General features: G+C 34.5%; 1 protein-coding gene across 1 annotated transcript in view; it reads right to left on the bottom strand.

Moving 5' to 3' along the window:
• Window positions 1-681: 681 nt before the first annotated feature.
• Window positions 682-3,283, bottom strand: part of si:dkey-82f1.1 (DENN domain-containing protein 2A) — an 87,195-nt gene continuing 84,593 nt past the window's right edge. The window contains exon 20 of the mRNA XM_056452240.1: window positions 682-1,402. Within this exon, the coding sequence (XP_056308215.1) occupies window positions 1,371-1,402 (32 nt within the window). The 3' untranslated portion in view covers window positions 682-1,370. The remainder of the gene's footprint in view (window positions 1,403-3,283) is intronic.

Here is a 3,283-nt window from a genome sequence, read left to right as displayed (position 1 = left end):
ATTGCATTGAATTGTGTTGAGTTAAATTAAATTGAATCCAAGTGGACAACATTGCTGGGTCAGTTGGCATTTCTGTGTGGAGTTTGCATGTTCTCCCCGTGTTGGCGTGGGTTTCCTCCGGGTGCTCCGGTTTCCCCCATAGTCCAAAGACATGCGCTATAGGTCAATTGATGAACTATATTGGCCGTAGTATATGAGTGTGAATGTGTATTGGTGTTTCCCAGTACTGGGTTGCAGCTGGAAGGACAACCGCTGTGTAAAACATATGCTGGAAGAGTTGGCGGTTCATTCCGCTGTGGCGACCCCTGATTAATAAAAGGTCTAAGCTGAAAGAAAATGAATGAATAAATCAAATTGAGTTGAATTAAATTAAATCAAACTGATTCAAAATTCAATTGAATCAAATCAAATTGAATAATTTTGAGTTGAATTGAATCAAGTTGAATTTAATTCATTGAAATTGAATCGAATCAAATTGAGTTGAATTAAATCAAATTAAACTAAATTAAAGTTGAATTTAATCAAATCGAACTGAAAAATTTTGAGTTGAACTGAATCAAATGGAATTTAATTCAATCAAACTGAATCAAATCAAATCAAATTGAGTTAAGTTAATCAAATCAAACTGAATCAAAATTCAATTGAATCAGTCAAATTGAATCATTTTGAGTTGAATTTAGTTTAATTTAATTCAATCAAATCGAATTCAAATTAAATTGAGTTGAATTGAATCTGATTGAATTATATCAAATTAAACTGAATTGAAAGGAGTTGAACTGAATTAAAAGTAAGTGAGCTAGACAAAAGAAATCAACTCAAATCATACTGAAAGCTGTTTATTAAGCACACTTAAAAAGTCAAGTTGATAATAACTCTAGTGGTGTTCCTGAAATGCGTCTTTGATCTCCAACTCTTTGATCTGCTTCCACTTCAGAATCTTTTTAGAATTCTAGAAACAGAAACCTCTTTCAGTCACAGTGTTGTGATTGTTTCCTCAGAAATAACCCACAGTGGATCTAAGATAAATAGACTATAACAAACTAGTGGCATACTGATGATCACTTTAATGAAGAGTCTTATTATTTCTAGAAAGAATATAAATTAATTTATAGCCTCCTGTCTCAGAAGAAGTTGTTTTCTATCTTTTAAAATGTCTGAAATTAGTTTTAAAACTGTACATGGAGCATCCTGACCGCTTCTGTTAGTGGGTTTCAATAAGGTCCTGTAGTTTGGGGTTCTGGAAATGCACTGTTTTTGCCTCTGCGCAGTGTTTCCCATTGCCGTTGGTCCTCAGTTTCTCTCTCTGGTCTCCGTTCATAATCCTCACTCAGTCAGTCAGAGGGAATGTAATGTGCAAGATCTTCAACTTTTCACTTTTTGGACAGAAACTTCATCTTGTGTCCTGTGAGGAAAAAAAGAGACGCTCAGAATCACAGTCAGACAAGGGCAGTTTGATTCATTTACATCACAAACACTGAATTATCATTCATTTTCCTTTGGTTTGGTCCCTTTATTCATCAGGGGTCGCCACAGCAGAATGAACCGCCAACTATTCCAGCATATGTTTTACACAGCGGATGCCCTTCCAGCTGCAAATCAGTACTGAAAACATCCATACACACTCATTCACACACACACACATACACTGACTCTTACACTATGGCCAATTTACTTTATTCAATTCCCCTATAGCGCATGTGTTTGGACTGTGGGGGAAACCGGAGCACCCGGAGGAAACCCACGGCAACACGGGGAGAACATGCAAACTCCACACAAGAAATGCCAACTAACTAAGTCAAACCAGCAACCTTCTTGCTGTGAGACCACAGTGCTAACCGCTGAGCCACCGTGTTGCCCCAACACTGAATTAAACTCACTTTATTTTAAATGCAATCACATGGTTGAGCAATATACTGTCACATGACTGAGAAAAACAATGCTATGTTGCATTTTTACTTTGATGATATTTTATTTGAGAACATGGCTGATGTTACTTCCACTTCTAGAGACATTTCAAGAGTTCCCACTTAGATATGCTTGGCGTATAAAGCAGGTTTGGCATGCTGTCCCGGGAGAGAACCCTGAGCTCGGAGATATTTGAGCCCAGGGCTCCCGCCCGGTCGATAAGCCTATCAGGAGATCCGAGATCAGGTAGGTCTCGAGAGCTCCCCCTTTTGAAAAGGGAGGAAAAGGAGGAGAAGGGGTGGAAGGGGGGATTCTTCCAAACGAAGATAAAACATTAGGGAGAAAATGATCCATTTATAGTAAACTAGGATCACTCTGATTGGATTATTACTGATTACAGATGAGTGGCCAGACGTGCTCAATCATATCACGAGCTCCTCTCGAAATTAGTTTATGAAACTTCACTTAATAAGTAAAGATGAAATTCAGCAGTTTGCATTGTGGAATACAGTGTATGTGCTTTATGATGTTTCTTTAATTCTAAAAATCATCATGTAATATTTAAATCTATTAAAAAACAAACGTAAATACAATTTCTTTTAGATTATTTAGACTACAAACTGAATATTTGATTTATTATAAAATGTATAATTTATATATTTATATAAATGTAATGATTTATATAATTTATCATTTACCTTTCATTTTATCATTTATCATTTAATTCTAGTATATTTAATATGAATTTTGAAATGCATTCATCTCTCTCTCTCTCTCTCTCTCTCTCTCTCTCTCTATATATATATATATATATATATATATATATATATATATACACATTCACAGTTGAAGTCAGAATTATTAGCCCCCCTTTGAATTTTTTTTTCTTTTTTAAATATTTCCTAAATGATGTTTTTAAAATGGTGTTTTCCTGACAGATTCAGGAAATTTTCACAGTATGTCTGTTAATATTTTTTCTTCTGGAGAAAGTCTTATTTGTTTTATTTCGGCTAGAATAAAAGCAGTTTTAAATTTTTTAAAAAATCCATTTTAAGGTCAATATTATTAGCCCCTTTAAGCTATTTATTTTTTTCGATAGTCTACCGAACAAACCATCATTATACAATAACTTGCCTAATTACCCTAACCTGCCTAGCTAACCTAATTAATCTAGTTAAGCCATTAAATGTCACTTTAAGCTGTATAGAAGTGTCTTGAAGAATATCTAGTCTAATATTATTTACTGTCATCATGACAAAGATAAAAGAAATCAGTTATTAGAGATGAGTTATTAAAACTATTATGATTATAAATGTGTTGAAGAAATCTCTCCGTTAAACAGAAATTGGGGAAGAAATAAACAGGGGGGCTAATTATG

This window comes from Danio aesculapii, chromosome 25 (assembly GCF_903798145.1).
Source record: "Danio aesculapii chromosome 25, fDanAes4.1, whole genome shotgun sequence".
NCBI lineage: Eukaryota > Metazoa > Chordata > Actinopteri > Cypriniformes > Danionidae > Danio > Danio aesculapii.
The sequence above is the reverse complement of the archived record's forward strand: the minus strand, read 5'-3'. Positions and strand labels throughout refer to the sequence as shown.